Source organism: Lynx canadensis, chromosome E2 (assembly GCF_007474595.2).
Source record: "Lynx canadensis isolate LIC74 chromosome E2, mLynCan4.pri.v2, whole genome shotgun sequence".
NCBI classification, from domain to species: Eukaryota; Metazoa; Chordata; class Mammalia; order Carnivora; family Felidae; genus Lynx; species Lynx canadensis.
This window is the reverse complement of record NC_044317.1, coordinates 46,887,782-46,909,203: the sequence shown is the minus strand read 5'-3', so window position 1 is coordinate 46,909,203 and position 21,422 is coordinate 46,887,782. Positions and strand designations below refer to the sequence as shown.

The following is a 21,422-nucleotide window of genomic DNA, read 5'->3' as shown; positions in this document are numbered from 1 at the left end:
ATGGAATTGGCAAATCAAATGAATGAAATGGATATTAAACTCTTAAACAGATCCCTTTTTTGATCTCTCAGAAAAATTTTTATGTCATAATTAGTGCTGACGAGAATACCAGATAACAGCCACTCTCATACCCCACTTATAGGACTATGATCTTGGGGTAGGCTTTTGGTAATATCCATGAAGAGACTTAATAATGCTGTCAACCCTTTGATGCAATTCTTCTTCTTGGAATTGTTCTTAAAGGGAGAAAAAAAAGACATAGACAAAGGAATATATGCGAATGTACAGGTGATGCTTGAATAACACAGATTTGAACTGCATCGGTCCACTAATAAGCATATTTTCAAAAAAATTTCTTAAGTTTATTTATTTATTTTGAGAGAGTGCATGCACACAAGCAGGGGAGGGGCAGAGAGAAGGAGAGACAGAATCCCAAGCAGGCTCTGCACCATCAACGCAGAGCCAGATTCGGGGCTCCAACTCACAAACTGCGAGATCATGACCTGAGCCGAGATCAAGAGTCAGATGCTCAGACAACTGTACCACCCAGGCACCCCACTAATAAGCAGATTTTTAAAAAATGTTTATTTATTTTTGAGAGAGAGTGAGAGGGGTGGGGGAAGGGGCAGAGAGAGAGGGAGTCACAGAATCCAAAGCAGGCTCCGGGCTCCGAGCTGTCAGCACAGAGCCCGACGCGGGGCTCGAACTCACGGACCGTGAGATCACGACCTGAGCCGGAGTCGGCCGCTTAACTGACTGAGCCACCCACGTGCCCCTACTCACCGTCGTTTTTTTTTTTTGTTTTTTTGTTTTTTTTTTTCAATGTTTATTTATTTTTGGGACAGAGAGAGACAGAGCATGAACGGGGGAGGGGCAGAGAGAGAGGGAGACACAGAATCGGAAACAGGCTCCAGGCTCTGAGCCATCAGCCCGGAGCCTGACGCGGGGCTCGAACTCACGGACCGCGAGATCGTGACCTGGATGAAGTCGGACGCTTAACCGACTGCGCCACCCAGGCGCCCCCGTCGTTTTTTTTAATTACTAATGTATCACACCATACTTCACAATCTCCCTATTATTGCATATTCGTGTTGCTTCCAATTTTTCCCAGACTCTCTAAACACTTTCCCTGTATGACCTTATCTAATCCTCACCACTTCTCTATGAGGTGAGATCTTTAGCCCCATATAACAGATGAGGAAACTGAGGCAGGGGAGGAGAGCGGGGGGTGGAACAAAGTCCCACCACTTGTAAGCAGCTCCGCTGGAATTTCCCCCAGGAAGTCTGACTTCAAAGCTGATGCTCCTCAAGACTGTTCAAATTCATTCACTAAATACATTCGTCGAACGCCATCCGTGTGCCAAGCCTACTGGATAATTACAACCACCGACATTTACTGAAGATTTTCTATTCTAGCAGGCCCTGTGCTAAGCACTTTACATGCACCACCTCATTTAATCCCTACAACCAGCCTATGCACTTTTGTTATTCCCATTCTCCAAATGGGCAAACAGGAACAGAGAAGTTGAGTAACTTCTCCAAAACCACACAGGCAGCCTGGCTTCAGGGTCTAGGCTTCCAACCATTTCTCTTCTTTTTCAGAGAATAAATGCTTGAGAGAGAAATAATAAACACATGAACCAATGGATGATATGAAACAAGGTGACAAGGGGAGCTCGAAACGTGTCACAGGACACAAGATTGCCGCCATAAAAAGAGCGCAGAAGACACAGGACCCAGCGATCCCACGCGTGGGTATTTACTCCAGAGAAATGAATCCATATATTCCCGCAATGACCCGTACAGGAAGGTTCATGGTGCTTGTTTTTGGGGTTTCGGGGTTTTTTGTCTTATTTTTTTCCACAGCGCTTGTTTTCACATCGCCGGAAACTGGAAACAACCCAAAACGCCCATCAACTAGCAAACAGATAAACGGGTTGCCATATATCCATTCCAGGACGCTACTCGGCATAAAAAGGAAGGAATTGTTGATAAGCAGGGCCTCATGGATGAATTGCGAATGTGTTAGGCTGAGTGAAAGACGCCAGTCTCTTACAGTTCTATTCCTAGCTTTCTGGAAAAGGTAAATCGAATCTTTGGTGACAGAGGGCAGAAGCTGGGGGACAACAGGAAGGATTCGCGGCAAAGGGACAGGAGGGAAACTTTGGGGTGGTGGAAATGTTCCGGGTCTTGAATACAGTGGCGGTTTCATGGGAATACACATGGGCCAAAACTCCTCAAATTGTACACTTTATTTTTCAAATGTATGTATTTATTTATGTATGTTTAAAGTTTATTTTTGAGACAGAGAGAGAAGGGAGAGGCAGAGAGAGAGAGAGAGGGAGACACAGAATCCAAAGGAGGCTCCAGGCTCTGAGCCATCAGCACAGAGCCCGACACGGGGCTCGAACCCACGAACCACGAGATCATGACCTGAGCCGAAGTTGGAGCTCAACCGACTGAGTCTATCCCAATGCTTTAATTCCAGGGTATTTTCTCCGCAGTGCTGATCGCCATCCGGAATGCTCGCATGATAGTATTTTTGTTCATGGTTTCTTCTCTATCTCTCCCAGTAGAATTTAAGCCTCACAAGGGCCAAAACCGCTGCCCCTCCTGGGAACACTCACCCCAGCTTGCTGGACACACATCTGTGGAGCCTCCAAAAGCCTCACTCCGCTTCGCCCTCCCAGAAGCTGTAGGGGCTTCCGTCCTGCAACCTGTCACTTGCTGGGCATGTCACACACGACAGGTGTTGCAATCGGCCAGACGTGCCTGTCTCCTGCGCACCCGGCAGTGGGAACCCCGAGGGCCAGGCCTTCGTCTGATTCACCTAAATTACCATCGTTCTTCCTATTTATTACCTGCTCCTTCAGCGCCACATTAAGCATTTTGTCTGCACGTCTCCTGCCTTCCCTCATTCACTCAAGTGGTGTTTATTGAGGAACTGCTTTGTTTCGGGTACTGGCACTCCAGGGGTAAACAGAGCTGGCAGAAACCCCCGTACCCCAGGAGCTCAGTTTCCGATGGAGGAGATAAAGAATAAATCATCAAAGATGTATCTCCATAACGGGTCCCAAAGCAAACGTGATCTGAAGGCAAATAAAGCAGGGAAAGGTGATGGGAGGTAGGGGGTGGGATGCCGTGTGGGTTTTTTTTTTTAAGTTTTTAATTTATTTACTTATTTTGAGAGAGAGAGAGAGAGAACAAGCAGAAAAGGGGCGGAGAGAAGGAGAGACAACATCCCACGCAGGCTCCGCACCGTCAGCGCTGGGCCCGATGCGGGGCTCGAACTCACAAACCGCGAGATCATGACCGGGGCCGAAGTGGGACGCTCAACCGACTGAGCCACCCAGGAGCCCCGCTAGCTAATTAAATGTGGGACATGACAGAGGCGCCTGGGTGGCTCAGTCTGTTAAACATCTGACTCTTGGTCTCGGCTCAGGTCATGAGCTCACGGTTCGTGAGTTCGAGCCCCACATCGGGCTCGGTGCTGATGGTGCAGAGCCTGCTTGAGACTCTCTCCTTCTCTCTGCCCTTCCCCTGCTTGTGCACGCTCTCTCTCTCTCTCTCTCTCTCTCTCTCTTGCTCTCGCTTAAACAAAAAATGAAGGCCGTGAGAAAAAGAAGAGTCAAGGACAACACGACACCAAGGCTTTCAGACTCATTTAATCCCAAGGCAACCCCATAATGTGTGATCCTCCTTTTGTGACAGATGACAAAACAGAGGTTCAGAGTGGGCTGGTGACCTCACACCCCACAGGAAGGGGCAGAGCTGAGATTCAAACCCAGTGCCGGGCCTTTGCTGTCCGTGGACCCCACCGCCCAGGCACGTTCACAGCCTCCCCCAGGCCTGGGATGGAACAGGCCAGGCCCACACGGGCACCAGCTCAGGGCAACGACTGCCCAGCGGGTGACTTCACGGGCTGGGTGCACCCCTCTGTGGCATTCCCTCATTGTTTGTCACCGGCGTTGGGTAACTGTGTCTCTCTGCTCACCCGTGAACTCCTACAGGGCCTGACGGGGGCGGATTCATTGCTGTCCCCGGCGTGTCCCTGGCATCGCCCCGCCGGAGCCTGGCATATGGTGGCCATCGGTAAGGCAATAAATATTTATTAAGCACCTACCTTGTGCTGGGCTATGCCGGGGAGAGCCCTGGGCACCGCCCTCCCGGGATGGAGAGTCCAGTGGGGGAGACAGACCCACCCCCCCAGAAAGTGTCACCCCGGGGATGGGCTGGTTTTAGAAAGCTGAGCCCGTGCATCTCATAGAGCGATTAAGACGAGGTGAGCCTGCAAAGCTGGGGACCCACGGGCTACCTCAGGGAAGCCCTGAGCCCTGGGGCTGGAGCCCAGCTCGGCCTCAGATTCCCGGAGTCCGAGGTCTGTCACCAGCTCAAAGCCCTCCTGTGGCCCCACTGCACATAGGATAGAGGACAAAGTCCTCTGATCTTTCCCTGTCACCCCTCTCTGCCCCTCTCTCCCCCTCACTCACTCTGCCCCAGCCACCCCGGCCTCCACTTCCACGTCGACACCCCGGCAGGGCCAGCCACGTTTCTGTCTCAGGGCCTTTGCACTGGCCGTTCCTCTGCCCAGAACACTCTGGTCCTGTGGCTACTCCCTCTGACTCCTTCAGATCAAATGTCACCCTCTCAGTGAGGTCTCCCTGATTGTCCTGGTGAAAACTGCAAGTGTCCCCCCTCATGGCCCTTCCCTGCTTTGGGGGTAGACGCCCAGTAAATAATGGTCGGGGGGAGGGGGTGGTGGGGAAAGACAGAGGGGGCGGAGAAGAGGAAGGGGAAAGGGGAAAAAAACAGGCAGGTCCGTGTAAGCACCACTAGCTTGGAGGCTTACACGGACTAGGACTAACACTAGGAGCGTTAACACTTCTCCCCTCCAGGATAAACCAGCGCTGGGCTGGGAAACTGAGGCACAAAGTAACACCGGTTGGCACGCCTTGGGCCGGAAGGCCCGCCCAGGAGAGAGTCACCAGCGCCACCTGCCGGAGAGTGGTGTCATGACGGCCGTGCCCACCCTGCTGACTCCGGGCGAGTGATGCGCGGGAGGGAGAGGAGACCGGCCAGGGGGCACCCCCAGCGGAAGTGCAGAGTCGCAGCGATGAGCCTCTTTATTCCAGAGGCCCCGTGGGCGCCCCGCGCCGTCAGTGCTATGCAGGAGAGCAGGGCTGCCCAGCGCCCGCCTCACTCGGTTCCTGTACACCTGCCCTCTCGTTACAGCCAGAGGGCACCCCCACCTCTCCAGGAGGGGAGAGCGGCCCCAGCTCCCCGAGGGCTGTGTCCACCCCACGTGGGGCCTCAGAAGGGCTGGGAGACAAGGCCCGCCCTGACTCTCCACCCGGGCCTGGGCAGCGTCGGGTCACACTAGCCAAGGCAGCAAGGCCCAGGGCTCCTGACCAGGGCTGCCCCTGGGCCTAGAGGTACATCATCCGGCCAAGCAGGGGTCTCACCACCCAGACGTCGTCCACAATCTTCCCGTCCTGCAAGGGACAAAAACAAAGGAGGTAATGACAGCTGGACGTTCAGACTCCAGGGCCAGGGACCTGGATTCAAATTCCAGCGCTACCTTTAATGGGCTGTGTGAGACCGGACAAATTGCTAGACCTCTCTGAACCTCAGTTTTCCTCATCTGAAAAGCGGGATGATAGTAATAGCATGTACATCATAGATCTTGTAGGAAGGAAATGAGATTATTTGTAGAGGGCTTTTTAAATTTATGTTTTATTTTTATTTTTATTTATTTTTACTTACTTTTATTATTTTTTATTTTTATTTATTTCTTACTTATTTTTATCATTTATTATTTTTATTTTTATTTTTATTTACTTTTATTATTTTTTATTTTTATTTATTTTTACTTACTTTTATTATTTTTTTTATTTATTTCTTACTTATTTTTATTATTTTTATTTTTATTTATTTTTATTTTTATTTACTTTAATTATTTTTTATTTTTATTTATTTTATTTTTACTTACTTTTATTTTTATTTTTATTTATCTTATATTTTACTTATTTTTATTATTTATCATTTTTATTTATTTTTTTTACTTACTTTTATCATTTTTTATTTTTATTCATTTTATATTTTACTTATTTTTATTATTTATCATTTTTATTTATTTTTATTTTTAACTTTTATCATTTTTTATTTTTATTTATTTTTTTGGCGCCAATTTTTATTTTTTATATTTTTTAAAGTTTATGTATTTTGAGGGAGAGTGCGTGTGTGCACATGTAGGGGAGGGGCCGGGGTGGGGGGAGAGAGAGAATCCTAAGCAGGATCCACTCTGCCGGTGCAGAGCCGGACCTGAGGCTCAGACCCATGAACTGTGAGATCATGACCCGAGCTGAAACCCAGAGGCCAATGCCCAATTGACTGAGCCGCCCAGGCACCCCGAAGGACGTTTCTGAAGGGGCCCCAGAGCATGGCAAGGATTGCATAAGTGTAGGATATTATTATAAGCACAAACCCCAGAGTCAGACAAACCTCACTTACATCCCAGTGCAACGGCTCTCTCTCCATGACTGTAAGCACATTATCCAGCTCTGAGCCTTAACTTCCATATTCTACACACTGGGAGAACCGAATGGGATAACACATAAGCCTACCCCTGGAGTGCGTGGGACTCAATAAATGGAAGTTATTTATAATAAAAAGAACATAGTTGAGGAGGGGGGAGGGGGAGAAGAAGAAGAAGAAGAAGAAGAAGAAGAAGAAGAAGAAGAAGAAGAAGAAAAGAATATGGTCTTTAGGGTCATATCTCAGCTCTGTCACCCTCCAGCTGTGTGACCCTTGGAAAATTATTTCCTGTCTCTAAGCCTCAGTTATCTCATCTGTAAAATGGAAAGAAAACCCACCCCATGTGATGGCTCTCGTGATTCAAATACTACGAGATGGAAAGCATCTAGCACAGCATCGGATATACAACAGGTGCTCAATAAATCATCATAATTATTATTTTAAAATTACAGTGGCAAAAATAATGGTGAACCGTGATTATTTGGGTGCATCTAACCTTAAGGCGTCTCAACCCCCCACATGTCATATTGGTTTCCCACCTCTTTCAGTCCCTGCTTCATGTTGATAAACACCTATGGAATTTACCATGTTTGGGAAACCGTTCTCAGCACTTTTCTATCATAAGTCATTCAACTATTATCATCCCCTTTAACAGATGGGAAAATTGTGGCTCAAATAGTTGAAATAAGTTGCTCGAGGTCATCCAGCTGGTAAGTAGCAGGGGCAGGATTTGAACCCAGGATTTCCAGCTCTGGAGTCCGTGTGTTTTTGTTTTTTGTTTGGTTTTGGTTTTGGTTTTTTTAATTTTTTAATGTTCATTTTTTTTTTGAGAGAGAGAGAGAGAAACAGAGGGTGAGCAAGGCAGGAGCAGAGAGAGGGGAGACACCGAACTCGAAGCAGGCTCCAGGCTCTGAGCTGTCAGCACAGAGACCGACGTGGGCTCGAACTTACAAAGCGGGAGATCATGACCTGAGAGTAAGTGGGCCGCTTAACCGACTGAGCCACCCAGGCGCCCCTGAAGTCCCTGTTTTTAACCACTCGACTCCAGAACGCGCCAGGCTCGGTTACTCAGGGAGGTGATTGGACCACTGCTCACTGACCTGGTCGTCGGACACCTGCTGGATGTGGATGTGGCTTCCATTGAGGATGTGCAGCCGCGTGTACCCGTACTCTTTCACGCGCAAGGCGCTCCAGGGCCGCGGGAAGAGGGAGAAGGGGGTCAGCCGCTCCTCACAGCCCTGCCAGACAGAATCATTCAGACCCAGGGCTGGGGAGGGTGGAGGACCCGCAAGCAGCAGAAACAACCTCCCGGGCCAGGACCCTCCTGCCCCCAAGGAGGGCAAAATCCGTTAAGACTTGACCTCACTGATGCTCAGCATTGAGGGTTTTGACCCAGCCAGGCTTCCTGTGCCCTGGGTCTCTGACTTCTAGAAAAGTGCATGGCTGGAAAAGACTGCCCACTGCAGCATTTTCTGTAAAAGCCCTGAGCTGGAAGTCACCCAAATGCCCATCAGTGGGGGTCCGTTAAATAAATTATAGCATAGCCATCACAAAGCAGGGCTCTACAGAAAGGTGGCCAAGGTGTATGATAAAAGGGAAAACGCAAAATAGATAAAAACCGGTGGGTCTCAACACTGGCTGCACAGCAGACTCCCCAGAAAAGCTTTTTAAATCACCAGTGCCTGGGGGAGAGGGTGTGCTCATCCTCTACAAGCAGCAGAACACCAGGCGACATGAGCAGAGACCATGAGGGACCGCCATCATTGTAATAACTAATGGAAGCAGCCATCACTATAATAACGGATGGAAGCAGCCATCACTATAATAACGGATGGAAGCAGCCATCACTATAATAACGGATGGAAGCAGCCATCACTATAATAACTAATGGAAGCAGCCATCACTATAATAACGGATGGAAGCAGCCATCACTATAATAACTAATGGAAGCAGCCATCACTATAATAACGGATGGAAGCAGCCATCACTATAATAACTAATGGAAGCAGCCATCACTATAATAACGGATGGAAGCAGCCATCACTGTAATAACAGATGGAAGCAAGAATCATCAGTAGATCGTGAAACTAATGGTGAAAGTTTGAGGAATAGCCAGATATTGGCAGAGTCCCAAATGATCTCTCCAGGAGTAATAATATATATTAGTAATAATTATATATAATAAGATAAAATTATAAAACATTAATAATAGAATAATAACTACAACAAATAAAATAACATAGAGATTACAACAAAGGCAGCTAAATGTTCACACTTGGGAAATGTTGGTAAAGGGGATATGGAAAGTGTTTGTATTTTTGCAACTGTTCTGGAAGTCTGAAGGAATGTCAAAATTTAAAATCAAAGAAAAAAACCAATCTGTGCTGATTAAAGTTCAGAACAGCGATCACGTAGGGGTATGAGGAGTCTTCTGGTGCTGACCACAGTCTATTTCCTGCTGCAGGTGGTGGCCAACACTGGGCCAATGTCAGGGCCCCTTTCTCGAAGATTCTCGTGTTTGTTGTGGAGTGGGGCCCAGACACGGGAGTTTTAAAACTTCCCCATGGTATGCGCACCAAAGCTGAGAACCCCTAGGGTATGAAGCATGATCCAAGTTGTTTTTTAAAAGTGGGCAATACAGTAACACATCTCTATCAAGACAATGACTCCGTTGTACATGCGGAGAACGTTCTAAAATGCCATCCAAGAGCCAGAACAACAGAGTAGGACTACGAAGGGGTGTGGAGGGCTGGTGTTCACCTCCTGCCCCCTGAACTGTTTGAATTTTTGTCACAAGTGGTTCTTACTTTGATCGTCCTGACTTGTAAGAACCGGCTTAAAAAACAAGCCCTCTCGCCTTGCAGAAATGAGTGATTGCAAGGCAGAGGGCGGGGGGCAGGAAAACACAAGATGATCCTGGAGCACCTTGGAGCGCCAAAAAATAAGGAAGTGCTCACCAAATGACAGGGGCACGTGGGGAAAAAACACAGGACCTGACCGGAAGCCTTCCCAGTGGCCCAAACAGGAGCAGTAAGGTAATAGCGGTCGTATCAGATTATCGCCCACAGGATAGAATCATTACCCGTGAGTCCAGACTGGTATAAATCAATAACTAACTACATAAATGGAACAGAAGGGACAACTTTTCCTTGTGGGAGGCTTCTGATTAATAAATCTAGGAGGAACGCGGGAAATAGAAGCTCCCCATTAGAACACCACAGTAATAATTCTTGCTGGCAAGACCCGCCAAGGGATTCAACACTCAGTGGGTGAAAGCTTGAGGACAGACGGGATATTTGCATGGCGGCAAAGTATCTCCCTGAAGACACTTATTAATTAGAAAGGGAGCCATAATACATTCACGGTGGAGGAACCCAGCAGACACCTCCTTCACCAGGTGACGCAGAGAAACACCTCCAGGAATGAGACACGCAGACGGCACGTCACCCCCGGTCACACCATCACCTCTGGGTGACGTCCGGGCACTGTCTTGCCCCGAATGCATAACCCGAGGCTCAGCGTCAGACATGCCCAGACCCAAGGGCCATTCTGCCAGACAACTGGCCGGGAGTCTTCCAAAATGTGAAGGATGAACGACAACGAAAGACGGAGGAACCGTCACCGATGGGACAAGACTCAGGAGACACAAGATACTGGACACAGTGTGGGATCCCGGAACAGGGGGCGGTCGTTAGTGAGAAGTTCGGGGAAATGGGACTAGTCTGGAGTTCAGGTGTGATGAGGATAATAATAAGCAACCCCTGCCACTTACTGAACCCACTACTCAACGAGCATCTGATTGCCTGTGCCTCTGTTTCCCCATCTGTACAATGGGCATGCTACTAGGGGCCCCTACGCTCTCGGGTTGAGAGTTGGTGACGGTGACTATACAAAGCACATGGCACCGAGGCCAGTACAAGAGGCAATGAAAGTCAAGAGACAAGAAGCCGAAGGCGCCCCCTTCCCGCCCTGCTCACAGCAGATCCAGTGATGATGTGGACGGGGCCTCGGGGGTTGGTATACGGCATCTCTCGGCTGCCATTAAACACCTGGAGGAGGGAGCGAGGAGGAGGGGCATGTCACAACAGGCAGGCCACACCCCGGGGCGTCCAGGGGTCCACCGACACCAGCCACACGGGCCCTTGGCCCTCCCTGAGCCTCACCTGGTAGTCGTAAATGGGCCACAGCCGTTCGTACGAGTGCTCGTGAGCCCACAGCTGCAGGTCGACCCCTGAGACAGAAAAAGTGGGGGTCAAGCCCCTGGACCCTGGAGAGATCAGGGGGCGGGGAACTCCCCCGGGTCACTCACCGTGTTTGTAGAAAAGGTCCTCCAACCCATACAACTTGCCAAGGAGGCCTTTGCGAACCTGGGCAGGGCGACAGAGGAGGTGAGTGGTGAATCGGGCCGGCCCCCCACGTGGCGCTCGGCACCCCGCCCCCGGGGAGGGGGTCCCCACCTTGCTTTCGTGCCAGGTACAGTCGTCCAAGTCTGCATTGGAACAGTACATGGGCCGGTGGCCCATGGTGATGATCCACGGCCGGGCCGCCCGGTTCTTATTGGCTTTCTGGAGAGAAGGGCCCAGAGTGAGAGGCAGGGAGAGGGGAGGGGATGGCAGGCTGGTCAGGGGATGAGAGGGGACCTCCAGCCAGGTTACCTGGAGGTCGCTCTCCAGCCAGTGGAACTGTCTCTCTACGAGGTGGCGGCCATAATTGAGGAAGAAATACACTTCGGTGGAGAAGGAGATGATGTGCGCGGGGCCCAGATCCCAGCTGGAGGGGTCAAAGGGCATGGGTCGAAGGCGGGGTCTCCTCTGCATCTCCCGCCCTTCGGGGGAGGGAAGCCAGTCCCCCAGGTTCCCCAGATTACCTGTACCACAGGCCTTGGTTGTTCCCCGGCATGCTGAAGCGAGCCTTGTAGTGAGAGAAGTTGCTGGGTAAAAGGAAATAAAGGGGTGGGAAGAGACTCTGGGTTCTCCGGTCCCACCCCCACCTCCCCACTTCCAGGCTGGGTCTGGCTCCCAGCCTAGCCCTTATCTCCACCAATCAGCAGCTGCAGCACGAGGGACTAAGGTGAGACACTAAGAAGGACACATCCGTTTTCACCGCTCAGGCCCCCGCCCACCCTGAAGCCCTCGGCCCTCACTAGCGCTCTTCGTGATTCCCAGGGCAGGTCATGTAGGGCAGACTGGCGGCCACAGGTTCGATGAGCCGCATGAACTTGTCGCCGACGCGAGCATTGTCCTGATCCATGTTGTAGGCAAAGTCTCCTGAGGGGCGGGCGGGGAGAGAGTAAGGACCCAGGCACGGCTCTCCTTCTGCCAGGACTGAGACAGCTGCTCAGTCGGCTGTAACTCTGGCTCGGAGCCATCCTGGTTCTCCGATCCCTACCTCACACCCACCCACATGTACCCTTGGGACTGTTCCCCGAACCTCTGGTCTGAGCCCCCGCCACAGGACCCTGCTGGTCTCCTGTGCTCTGATTACACCGGCCCACATCTTTGCCCGCCCTCTTGTCCCCTCCCAGGACAACGATGTTAAGACCGACACAGTCTGATACTGGTTTCGTACCAGGCACAGTTCCAAATGCTTCACATTCTTGATCACCTGAATCTTCAATACACCCTCTGAGGTGGATATTATTATGACCTCACTTCAAACGGGGAAACTGAGGCCCAGGGGGGCCGTGCAAGGTCACAAGGCTGGCTAGTAAAGACCCAGGAATCAAGCCCCGAGAGTCTGATTCCAGAGTCTGCGGCCTTGAACCTTATCAGCCCCAATCTCCATCTCCCATCTGTTTCCCTGTCCCTTGAAGCCACAGCAGCAATGATAATGACAATGAACATGTAGCACTTACAGCATGCTGGGCAATGTCAACTATTTAGTCATGACGACAGTCCTGTGAATTCTGACCCAGTCTCAGCTGTCACAGGGGAATAACGCAGAGGACAAAAGCAATGCTCTACGTGTTGGGAGCTGGGATTCTCACCCGGGCGTTCTGGTTAACCATAGACACCATTGCCAAGGTCAGGCACATCCCGGTCCCTTCAGAACCACCCTGGCCCCGGCCAGGTCCCCTCAACAGTCCTCCCACCCACGCCCCACCCCACACCTCTGGGCGCACCCTTGCCGATGCCTCACCCACATGGAGAACAGCATCGTACATGCCCTGCTGGGTGTCCCTGCGCAGCCGGGGTAAGGCCTTTGGGTTGTCAGCCCCCAGGTCCCCAAACACAGCCAGGCGGGGACTCCAGTGGGGACCGTTCTTCAGGGCCCTGAAGCGGAACCGACGGCTCCAGCCCCGAGAACTGCCGCAGCGGTAAACTGAGGGAAAGGGAAAGGTCATGGTCAGCGAGGGGCACCCCCGGCCGTCTCCTCCACCGCCATCCACCTTCAGCTGGTGGGGGGAGGCGGTGGGGGATCGAAGGGTTCTGACCCGTGCCCTCTGGTCCACCCTGCCCCGGACCCCAGCGCCTTCCATTTTCATCTTCAAGGTCTCCTACAATGGGGTCCGGGTAAACAGAGCAGTTGCCAGCCCAGCCCGAGCCCCCTGCTGGTGGTAGTAGCTTCTAGTCTACACCGCACTCCTCTTCTTGCTCCCCTCGACACTTGGGTCCGGGGCCCCTCTCACCGTACTGGACCCCCGGCAGCAGCCCCCGCAGCGTGACTCGGTGTATATAGAACTTCCGCCGGAGGACGCCCCCATCCACGAAGGGGCTGAAGGTGCCCTGGGCCCGGAGGGGCAGGGGCCCCGTCAACTGTAGGCCGAACTGCACTTCAGAATGGGTGGGGACCCATGTGGTCCAGGTTACCGTCATGGAGCCTGGCTCACCTGGGGAGAAAGGAACAGAGTGGGGCTGGGCGGTGAGGCCTGGGGTGGGGGGGCTGAGGGGGGGGGGGAAGGAAGGATGCACAGAGATCGAGGGCCAATAACTAAGAGCTCCGGAACACCGAGGAGTCAAGGGACACAGTTCCGGAGCTCCCCAAGTTCAATCCCGGCTCTGCCGTTTCTAAGCTGTGCTTCCCTGAGCAAGTCGCTTCACCCCTCTGAGCCCCAGTTTCCTCATCTGTAAGGTAGAATGACAATAATATCTACTCTACAGGGTTTTGATGAGGCTTAGGTGAGTAAATACAAATAAAGCGCCTGCAACAGTGCAGCTGGGATTACATTATTAATATCATTATTCACTCTGTGCAGACCTTGTGCCACTTTACATGCATGATTTAAAAAAATTTTTTTTTTAATTTATTTGAGAGAGAGAGTGAGAGAGCGCAAGCTGGGGAGGGGCAGAGAGAGAGAGAGAATCCCAAGTAGGCTCCCCAATGTCACCAGGCACCCCCATACCTGATATCATTTGGGGGTTATAAATTTAGATGTCTAGAAGCCTGCTGGGTAATATAAACGGAGACAAGGGCCAGCTGGAAGGAATAAGGCAGCAAGGAGTTATGGTGTGTGTGGCCAACCGTAGACCCTGCCCTATCTCAAAGGGGCAGCCATCGCTGGCTCTGGTGACAGCCACCATGTGGGCCCAGTGCCACAAAATCTGTCAACTTCTAGACTAAGTCTCTATGTGGTGGTTTTCCATGCTTTAGCGCGGAGCGGGATGCGGGGCTCAATCCCACGAACCGTGAGATCACGGCCTGCGCCGAAATCAAGAGCTGGCCCCTTAACGGGCTGAACCACCCAGGCACCCCAGAGATCCAAACTTTTAAGTGACAGTTCAAAATTCTTAAATGTCGGGGCACCTGGGTGGCTCAGTTAAGCGTCCGCCTTTGGCTCAGGTCATGATCTCGCGGTTGGTGAGTTCAAGCCCCGCGCCCGGTTCTGTGCTGACAGCTCGGAGCCTGGAGCCTGCTTGGGATTCTGTGTCTCCCTCTCTCTCTCTGCCCGTCCCTTATTTGTGCCTATAGTCAGCTACTCTTCATGTAAGAGGATATACACAAGTTATCTACTCGTTTCTACCAAAGAAATACAGGAAGGATACAGCAGAAAGGAAATAGATGGGTTACTTACAGGGGGTGGATGGGGTAGAAAAGGCGGGGACAGGAACAGAGCAGGGAAGACCAGGAGAGAAAACACTACCTTTTTTGTGTAATTCTGATTCTTAGAATTATAGTCACGCTTCAAATTTCCTTCACGCACTCCCCAAATAAACTAACAATTAAAGCCACCCAGGATGTGGGGAGAAGCCCGCATGGAATATAAATACTGACCAATGGAGGTAACTATATTTAAAAAGTGAACAGGGGTGGGGCGCCTGGGTGGCTCAGTCGGTTAAGTGCCTGACTCTTGATTTCAGTTCAGGTCACGATCTCCCGGTTTGTGGGTTCGGGCGCCCCGTTGGGCTCTGTGCTGACAGCTCAGAGACTGGAACTGCTTCAGATTCTGGGTCTCCCTCTCTCTCTGCCCCTCCCCCACTCATGCTCTCTCAAAAATAAACATAAAAAAATTGTTTTAAGTGAATAAAGTAGCCACACCGAAGGGGTGGGTAACCACGGGAACTAGGTCTCGACTGGACACTGAGAGACTATAGAGAAAAGGTACAAACCTCCAGTTATAAAATAAATAAGTCACCGAGATGAAAACAGTACAGCACAGGGAATATAGTCAATTATATCGTAATAACATTGTATGGTGACAGATGGCGACTACACTTACCGTGGTGAACACTGAGTGGTGTATAGAATTGTCCAATCACTATGTTTTACACCTGCAACTAATATAACGCTGGATGTCAACTTATACTTCAGTAATAAAAAAATGTTTTAAAAAGACGACAGAGGGGCGCCTGGATGGCTTAGTCGGTTACGCGTCCGACTCTTGGTTTCGGCTCAGGTCATGATCTCAAGGTTTCATGGGGTCGAGCCCAAAGTGGGCTCCGTGCCCACAGCGCAGAGCCTGCTTGGGATTCTCCATCTCCCTCTCTCTCTGCCCCTCTCTGACCCACGTTGTCTCTGTCTCTCTCAAAATAAATAAAATAAACCTTAAAAAAAAACAACCCAAAACCTCTCTCCTTTCAGAAAAATAAAAAATAAAAGGACTACAGAGGAAAAGGACCACACACACGTTGTCACCTACTAAATGTTCTCCGGAACCGCTTTATGCCCATACTCATGTTGAGCAAATAAGTAAGCATGTTGTAGAAGTGGAAGGTAGGTTTCTCAATGCTGGCGAGAGGAATTACAAACAAGGAAAGAAAATGGCCAAAATAAATCCTTGATTTAGAATCAGAGGTATCAGGGGCACCTGGGTGGCTCAGTCGGTTGAGCAGCCGACTTCGGCTCGGGTCATGATCTCGCGGTCCGTGAGTTTGAGCCCCACGTCACGCTCTGTGCTGACAGCTCAGAGCCTGGAGCCTGTTTCAGATTCTGTGTCTCCCTGTCTCTGACCCTCCCCAGTTCGTGCTCTGTCTCTCTCTGTCTCAAAAATAAATAAATGTTAAAAAAAAAAATAGAATCAGAGGTATCAGCATGATCTCATGGTATGTAGTGTATACACACAGACAGACGCGAAAATAGAGATGTGTGCATACGCGTGTAACACACACATGTTGCCTAGCTCTGTTCGTGAAAGGGCCTAGAAGCAATGATACCTCAGTAGCCGCGAGCACACCGAGTGATCAGATCTTAGTTTCTAAATACCCATTCTCCAGTGAAAGAAACTGGGGCTCCTTGGATAAGCGGTTGATTCCAAAGATCGGGCAGGAAACATACAAGATAAGCCTGGAATAACCTATGATCCCAGAAAAAGTGGAAGTGCTCCAAAAATGATGGGGGTTTGTTGAAAGAACACAGAAGCCAATCTGAAAGAAATCCAGAAGACCAAATCCGGGACAGTTTGAGCCACAAAGTAAATAACAATAGTACTGTATATTTAACCGATGGAACAGTGGGTATCTGTAAGTCTATACTGACATAAAAGAATGAATGGATGGATGGATGGATGGATGGATGAAGGGGGGAAGGAACAGCTTTCCCTACAGAAAAGTTTCCGTTAGATGGAGACAGGGAATTAGAAAGTTACAAAGTCACAATTAGGCAGACACCACCTAACAATTGTTGCAGGCAACAATTGTTTTAAACAGTTTTAAAACAAATATCTTAGGCTCTTGAGCCAGCTTGCCTGCGTTCAAATTCCAGACTGCGTGACCCAGGGTCAGACTCCTCACCTCCACGAGCCTCAGTTTATGCTCCTGCAAAATGGGAGTACCAATAGTACCTACAGCATAAGATCCAATTTGAGGTGAAGTGAGTTATCAATCTGAGGGACTTAGTAAGAGTGCATTTGCTCTTGTTACTGTGCAGGCCAAACAAGGGACAGCTGTCATCCCACTGGATTTCCACAGCAGCACCATGAGATGGGTATTATCCTTGTTCCATTTTACAGAGGCTTCCAGGCAAAGTGCCTTGTCCTGGGTCAGTTGGTCAACAAACGCCAAAGCAGTGTGTTTGTGAGTTTCAGGTTCTACATTGCAACTAACCTTTAGGCCACGCTCTTCCTCAAGTGTCAAGGACATTAAAAAAAACAAACAAACAGGGGCGCCTGGGTGGCTCAGTCGGTTAAGCGTCCGACTTCAGCTGAGGTCACGATCTCACGGTCTGTGAGCTCGAGCCCCGCGTCGGGCTCTCGGCTGATGGCTCAGAGCCTGGAGCCTGCTTCCGATTCTGTGTCTCCCTCTCTCCCTGCCCCTCCCCCGTTCATGCTCTGTCTCTCTCTGTCTCAAAAATAAATAAACGTTAAAAAAAATTTTTTTTAAAAACAAACAAACAAAAAAACCAACAAGGAAAGACTCAGGAGCTGTTACAGAGAGGAGGAGATTAGAAACACAGAGTCAGAAGCAGTGTGGAGTCGTGGGTTGGATCCTGGATTAGAATGAAGACATTAGTGGAAAGATGGGTGAAGTCCATAGTTCAGTTAGTGATATGATGCCAATGTTAATTTCTTAGCCTTGACAACGGTACCATGGGTACATAAGACATTGACATTTGGGGAAGCTGGGTGAAGGGGGTACAGGAACTCTGCACTCTCTCTGCAACTCTTCCATAAGTCTAAAATTATTTCAAAATAAAAAGCTAAAATTATTTGAAAGACAGACAGGGCTGTGTGCTGAGATTTGGTGCAGGATCGAAAAGCTATAGGCACAATAATTTGAAACTCCTTTTAAAAGCCTGCTCCCTGGGGGCGCCTGGGTGGCTCAGCCGGTTGGGGGTCTGACTTCTGCATCGGTCATGATCTCACCTCTCGTGAGTTCAAGCCCCACAGAGGGCTCTGTGCTGCCAGCTCAGAGCCTGGAGCCTGCTTCAGATTCTGTGTCTCCTATTCTCTCTGCCCCTCCCCTGCTCATGCTCTGTCTCTCTCTCTCTCTCTCTTTCTCTCAAAAATAAAATAAAACATTAAAAAAATAATAATGAAAAAAGCCTCCTCCCTGTTTCAACCAAGTGCCCGTGAGAAACCAAATTTTCTTCCTAGGTATCATCCAAAGCAACCTATTGAAACAGCAGCAGAAGCAGGTGTGGGGAGAATCTGGCTGTCTCCTATGAAGCCAGACATTAAAGAGGCTTAGAAAGATGTAAACCAGTGCTGCTCTTCTCATGAAATTTCTTTTCTTTTGCATAGTAATATCTCATGAAAAATGCCATTTACCTAATGCAGAGCGGATTTATTAGTGTTCACGTTAAATGACTTAAAATTTGTAAATGCCTCAGTTTTAGTTTCTGAGATGCAAATATTTGGCTATAACTCACATAAACCAAAGGTCTTTGAGGTTCTCAATAATTTTTAGCTGTGCCAAGGGGCCCTGAGACAAAAATGTGGGAGAAGCATGGATGCACACAGGCCAAGCTCCGCTTTGCCCCTTCACAGGTGATATCTCATTTACTCCCCGCCGTGAGGTCACACTAACATTTTCCCATTGTCCAGATGAGGACGCTGAGACCAGAGAGGTTAAGTCACTGGCCCATGGTCACACAGCAGGTAAGTACGATTAAACTACTTACACTGGGATTAAAACCCGGGAAGTTTGGGTACAGAGGCTCCAGGGTCCAAGGCCTTACCGCCACAGGGCACCACGGCCTCTAGATCAAGGATCAGGAGGCAGCTTTGTGGGGACACAATGGGCAGGGACAACAGCAGCCCCCTTTGGGGAATGCTTACCACCGGGTGGACACGGTAATCATTTCCCACACAGCCAGAGGAAACGCTGCTTGGAACCCCCATTTAACAGAGGCAGACAACCGAGGCTCAGGAAGGGCAAGCCCAAGGTCCCACAACAAATTGGCATGGGATTCCGGAGCCCCCAACCCACTGGGCCTCCGGGGGAAATGCCCAGGAAGTGCTCACAGAAACTTACCCGGGTAGGACAGGTGGACTTGCTCAGGGGGGGCCCTGGGAGCCTCTGGGGCCCCTCGCACTCCGAGGGAGAAAAACAGGAGCACACAGCAGCAGGACGAGCAGAGACAAAGGAGGCGCATGGTAAGGGGCCGGTCAGGGACAGATGGGGGAGGGGAGGGGTCCACAGCAGCTCAGATTCCGGAACAGCGCGAAGATCAGGAACACGCGAAGAGCCTGGGAGGCGGAGTGGAGGGAGCACAGGCAGTGCTGGGGGGAGGGAGGCAGGACGGTTATCCTGATAAGCGAATTGATCATTACCAAGCGCCCGATGTCCCGAGACTCGCTGTGTGCTAGGCACTTTGCATACATTAAGTCACGGGCGCCTCACAACATTCCTATGTGTGGTGGCTACTGTGATGATCCCCGTGTCACCGGGTGTCCCCTGTGTCACCCAGGAGGGAAATGAGCAACAGTGATTCAGTGCACAGCTGGGGATGTGATGGAGCCGGGACTGGAACCCAGGGGTCCCGGCCCCACAGCTCCCGCCGTTAAGCGCAGCTCACTCTCGGTGACAGGCTTGGGAGCGGGGTGGGGGCTCGGGGTAGCAAGTTGCCCTTGGCAACCCCGTAACCAGCACTCCGCCTGCTCTCAGCGAGCGCAGCTTTTTCACCTTTTTACCTCCACCCCTAGCATTGCACTCGGCTCTCAGACCTCCTCGCTCTCTATTTGGTCCTCCAGCCTTCCATTTTGGTGTTAGTGACCCCAACCCCCCCCCCACTCCAACCCCAGATCCCCCCGGAATTCCACCCTCCCGGAGGCGGCCCCAGCCTCTCTGCCCTCTTCCCAGCATCCCATCCTGCCTCGGCGACCCCAATCCCGCCCCCGGCGCTGCACCTGCATACCCACCCCCCTTCTCCCCAGCCCCTTCTGGCCGGCTCCCGTTCGCTCTCCAGCTCCCCCAGGACCTGCCGGGGCACAGCCGGGCCAGGACCGTCAGCCCGGACGCCGGGAGCTGGAGCGGGGGACGCCCTCCCGGTCCCCGGCTCACCCTCGGGGGCGCCAGCTGCCCGCACGCGCGTCTCTGGCCACCCGTGCGGCGGCGGTATTTATGAGTTTGCAGGCATCGTGGCATCCTGCCGCCCACAGCTGTCCCAGCCCCGGAAGAGCCTGCCTTCTCGAGGTGACAGGCTCCCCAGGCAACCCGGGCCCCGGGCCACACAGGTCCGGCCGGTCCTGGGCGCCCCACCCCCCCACCCAGGGTGGGGCGTGGGATGGGGGGCCCAGAAAGGTTTGGTACGCCGCAGCCACCACCTCCAGGTTGACCACCAGATGAGCGCCGAGACAGGTGAGGCTGAGCTGGTCCCCCAGGCGCCCCACCCCGCGACTGCGGAGCCCCCAGGGCACGGACGCTGGCTCCCAGATCCCGCGGTACCCGCGTGTGCCAGCAGCGGGGGTCTGCGACCCAGGCGATTCGATTCCCCCATCCCTTCCAGCCGGCTCGTCTTCCTCTAAACCCCTTCCACCTTCCTCCTTCTCCAAGCTTAGCTCACGGATTCCCATCCCCCCCCCCAACCCCCACTCAACCCTGGGGCTCACTGAAAACACAAAATCAAAATCCAAGAAAGACAGTGCCGCTTCTGGGCTGTGCGCCCTCGGCGGGTTGCTTAACCTCGCTGAGCCATGGCTTCTTCACGCGTAAAACGAAGGTATTAATAGTGCATATCCTATGGGCGGGTGTGAGGCTTAAACCAGGTGAGGCAATTTCAGGCTGAGAACCGGCCTGGCCCAGAATAAAGGCTGGATAAGAATCAGCTGCTTTATTATTATTATTATTATTATTATTATTGCATGAACTCCAGAAATGGGTCTGAGGTCTAGGTGGGAGCAAGTGAGAATTTTCCAGCAAACTTTGCTTCGGGAGCTGTTTGGAGGTTGAGTGTGGCTTGCCACAAAATAATGTTTGGGGGTTCCTCCAGCAGCAGAAAAAGTACGGAGGGTCCAGGTTTTCGATTGTTCTCTCTTCCCGGCAGCAGATAAAATGACCCCACCTACTTGGTTTATGTAATTCAAAGTACAACAACGTCCTCAGGTTGGGTACAACAGATTTCGGAGTGACACTGAAGGGGGGCGGGGTTCCAGATGGGCCTTTTGTACTGTTCGGATTTTTTTTTTTCACCTTCCAGAGTCCCCGTTACAGCTTAAAATGTAACAATACACAATGGTTTCATCCTCAAACACCCTCAATTCCCACTCCCGCCCCCTATTGTAAGTTGCCCTTGCTTTTCGTTTTTCTTGCAGAAGCTGAGGCTTCTAAACTTTTTTTGTGCTATTTTTTTTTTTAATTTTTTTTTTTCAACGTTTATTTATTTTTGGGACAGAGGGAGACAGAGCATGAACGGGGGAGGGGCAGAGAGAGAGGGAGACACAGAATCGGAAACAGGCTCCAGGCTCTGAGCCATCAGCCCAGAGCCCGACGCGGGGCTCGAACTCACGGATCGCGAGATCGTGACCTGGCTGAAGTCGGACGCTTAACCGACTGCGCCACCCAGGCGCCCCCTTT

At 51.1% G+C, this 21,422-nt stretch overlaps 1 protein-coding gene across 1 annotated transcript; it reads right to left on the bottom strand.

The window, feature by feature from the left end:
• Positions 1-5,426: 5,426 nt before the first annotated feature.
• ACP7 (acid phosphatase 7, tartrate resistant (putative)) lies at positions 5,427-19,002 on the bottom strand. The gene is made up of 12 exons (XM_030299665.1): positions 18,882-19,002; positions 13,163-13,363; positions 12,673-12,855; positions 11,678-11,801; positions 11,402-11,464; positions 11,190-11,304; positions 10,992-11,099; positions 10,844-10,901; positions 10,698-10,765; positions 10,512-10,583; positions 7,635-7,772; positions 5,427-5,492 (listed from the first exon to the last, which is right to left on the bottom strand). The coding sequence occupies exons 1-12, from the start codon at positions 19,000-19,002 to the stop codon at positions 5,427-5,429; spliced, it is 1,317 nt and encodes a 438-aa protein (XP_030155525.1).
• Between the last annotated feature and the right edge of the window lie 2,420 nt (positions 19,003-21,422).